The 3,481-nt window shown below is 43.6% G+C and overlaps 1 protein-coding gene across 2 annotated transcripts in view; it reads left to right on the top strand.

Annotated features, from left to right (window-relative positions):
* Positions 1-1,144: 1,144 nt before the first annotated feature.
* Positions 1,145-3,481, top strand: part of plcxd1.1 (phosphatidylinositol-specific phospholipase C, X domain containing 1, tandem duplicate 1) — a 7,187-nt gene continuing 4,850 nt past the window's right edge. The window contains exons 1-2 of one of the 2 annotated variants that reach the window (XM_005732411.1): positions 1,145-1,370; positions 1,563-1,679. In XM_005732411.1, coding sequence (XP_005732468.1) covers positions 1,571-1,679 — 109 coding nt within the window. In that variant the 5' untranslated portion in view covers positions 1,145-1,370; positions 1,563-1,570. The remainder of the gene's footprint in view (positions 1,371-1,562; positions 1,680-3,481) is intronic. The other variant, XM_005732410.1, reaches the window with a different exon arrangement.

Below are 3,481 nucleotides of genomic sequence, written 5' to 3' on the forward strand. Positions count from 1 at the left end.
GATGTTATGTGTTTGTATACTTTCTGCCCAGTTTGACCCATTTAGCAGAAGTCAGCCTGTTTAAGGCTCTGATATCTATTCTGTATGACGTAAAGCAGTTATGACATGGTATGATTTTCTCAACCAACAAAGGAATATTTAATATACTCTTCATTCTATCAGAAACAGTTTTCACAGCTCGTGCATTTTCTTTTTAGACATGTATGTAAGCACTGAGCCAAATGTAATGTAATGCCAACATATTAAAAGAACAATATTTGTCTCTTATGTATAATCCATCTGTATATACACTGTCAACGGTAATTGTCTTTGAGTGAAGATTTAAGGTGATAGGAAATATAAATAACTGTAACTTGAATCTTTGACCCAGAGTTCAAGCTCACTGCTGTAAAATCCTGTTAAAAAAAAAAAGTATATATATATATATATGTGTGTGTATATATATGTGTATATATATATCATAATAATCTGACAATAACTATAATATTGGCCATATTATATTTACATTACCAAAGTGAGATGACTTTAGTCTCATGAACAACATGAGCTAATTGTTATTTACTAACTAATCTTAAATGACTGTTCAGTACAGAAATGAAGCCCAACAATCATGTTTTACAGTCCTGTGGTCTCAGCCTCAGATACTCAACTAATCAAAGTGATGTCATGACAAAAATGATTGACCAAGAAAACATTTTTCCTCCTTCATTTCTGTCACACAATGCTGTATGAAACGTTTCTCGCGGTTAGTATCATGGTTGCTAGGCAACCTGAGCAGCGTGATGAAGGCTGAACCGTCCCATTTCACAAGCCTCTCACTTCCTCACTTCTTGTACATAGTACGTACTGCGCGTACGTCAAGCGTGCGGTCTCTTAATTGGGACACAGCCTCAGTGTTATCACTGGAATGTCCGACACCTGTACAGTCCCACAATAAACACAAGAAGACCAGAGACCAGACGAGTCGCCCCCTGCTGGAAACGGGAGAGAATGTCCATCTTTTATGTACAGGCGTTTGATCAGCTGATCAAACGTCGTGACGTCTCTCCACATGTTTTACCTTCACGTGCATTATGGAGGTGAGCCGCGTGTGCGCGCGGGGCTGCAGCAGCCTCGAGGTCCTGCGGTCTCTTTAAGAGCGGAGCCGCGCTCTCGCAGCGGCGACCGGAAGCGCGCGGTCACGGCTCACCGGTAACTAACAGACAGAGATCTGCTGCGGAGGATCCCAGCTTTCTCCGCGTGTCCGTCACACATGCTTAATGTGCCGCTCCGGTCATGACTCGTGCACGCGCTCTCAGACCGGCGGCTCGTGGCCTTTGTCAGCGGGCTCTGCTCGCGTAAGCGGATCTGAGACACAGAGGGACGATCAGGTGAGGAGGGCTGACTGCAGCACACACACATAAACACACAGGCACGCGCAAGTTTACTGCTGTGAAACAGCGCAGTGCACGCACCTGCTCACTTTCACTTTATTAAACATTAATAACACAATGTAATCAGTGAACCTGTGTGTGTGTGTGTGTGTGTGTGTGTGTGTGTGTGTGTGTGTGTGTGTGTGTCAGCAGCAGTGATGTCCGGGCTGAGTGAGCCCAGCCTGATGGAGCTGCCCATGGAGAGTTGGATGTCTCACCTGCCATGTGCGCTGTGGGACGTCCCGCTGTTCCACCTGGCCATCCCAGGTAGGCCTGGTGTTGGGGGCAGATGGTGCTGATGGTGTGATGGGACCTGAATCAGTTTGTTCTGTCTTATTGTCTCTGGTTTATTGATGATTCTCTGACTGTGAGGACGTGATGAACGCATTGTGTCCACATTTCACACACACACACAGTTCACCTGCTGCTCTCACAGTCAGAGATTCACCTGTTCATTCATTTATCAGCCTCTTCATGTTTTCTGCCTGATTGAACTGTTTCCTATTGAACTACAATTTTATTATGTGTCTCTTATCTTATCTCAGGAAAGTGGTAATTAAAATAACCAATGACAGAAATCTGAGATCAAACAGCAGACTCAGTAAGAAAGGAAAGATTGGAGCGATAAAGGAAATGTGCTGCAAGGAGACCAAGAAAAGCCAAATGCAGATTTGTGTGTTTCCATTTCTGTTTGTTATGCAGCATGTCTTATTGTCGTCTTAGTGAGTGGCTTTATTTCTTGACCCACAAGTACAAACATTTTCTTCACTGTAGAACAGAAAAAACTGTTTTGAATCAGTGAGTGATTGTGGATACAGTTTACGAAAAAAAAAGAAAAGAAAAGGGAAACACAAAAACAGGTTACATTGAATACAAAACAGAACGTTTTATGTTAGCACATAGGTAAAGAAAAAAGAAAACAAACAAACAAACAAACATAAACAGAAAAAGACAACCCAGGAGGGGCGATTGATACTAACAAACCCTTTTCTTACAAACCACGCAGAAGTTAGCTGCAACACCACTGAGCTTCACATTCCCATTAACACGGACACACATTGGACCTCTATGGAATAAGCAAATCAGTTAGTCAGCAGGAACATCCTTAAATTGAAGGTTAGAGAGGTTTGTCAGAAAAAGACCCCAGATTTAATCAAATGTACCCTTTTGGTTCTGGATGGAGCAGTGGATCTTTTCAAGACTAAGACACGACATGAGATCAGTTTCCTCTTTGTCTTGGTCCATTTTAAAGAGGAGGCAGTGCCGTTTCTCCATCATAGTCACACGTGGCTTCGTGTCGGAGTGACGGAGCTGTAGCTGCATGTGTGGACGGCATTCCGAGCTGCTTGAAGACACTGGTTTCTGGAAGTGTTCCTGAGCCGTGCACAGATTTATCACAGAGCAGTGTTTCTGCTGAAGGTTACAGTCATCAGCCTGCGCACAGAGATTCCCCCAGATCCTCCGAGTGTGCTGATGATGTCATGTTGTGTAGATGATGAGATGTTCACAGCGAGGACTTCGATTCTGAAACAGGTTGTGAACCTCTGAGAAGCTCCGCATCTCTGAGATGATCTTTTTCTACCTGATCACGTGACCGACCTGCTGCCAGCTCACTTTTGATCTTCTCTTTAGCACCGCTGACTTTCACACGCTTTTGTTGCTCCATCCCAACTTATAGGGCACGTCGCCTCCGCCAAATTCCACATGAGCTCGGATTTGTCACGAGCAGTAAAATGAAAATTCATTCTCTCAGTTACATTTTCCTGGTTTTATTGAACATTTGAAATATCTGTCAGAGAAACAGGAACAGCGGCTTTAACAAGGATCATACATGTGCTGACTCGGTCGTTTCAGCTGCTAAAAATGGTTGATTAATAAACGAAGACATTGATGAAGCACCTTTTTACACACACGTGCCAAAAACAGTATTTATTGTGTGACTTTAAAGGTTTTGGGCTCAGTTTGGGGGTTGGAGAAGCTCCAGATCCACAGCTTCATACACTCAACAAAAATATAAACGCAACACCTTTGTTACTGCTCCCATTCCCCATGGGATGGACGTAGAGACC

Source organism: Pundamilia nyererei, unplaced genomic scaffold (assembly GCF_000239375.1).
Source record: "Pundamilia nyererei isolate P.nyererei 1_Seehausen unplaced genomic scaffold, PunNye1.0 scaffold00046, whole genome shotgun sequence".
Classification (NCBI taxonomy): domain Eukaryota; kingdom Metazoa; phylum Chordata; class Actinopteri; order Cichliformes; family Cichlidae; genus Pundamilia; species Pundamilia nyererei.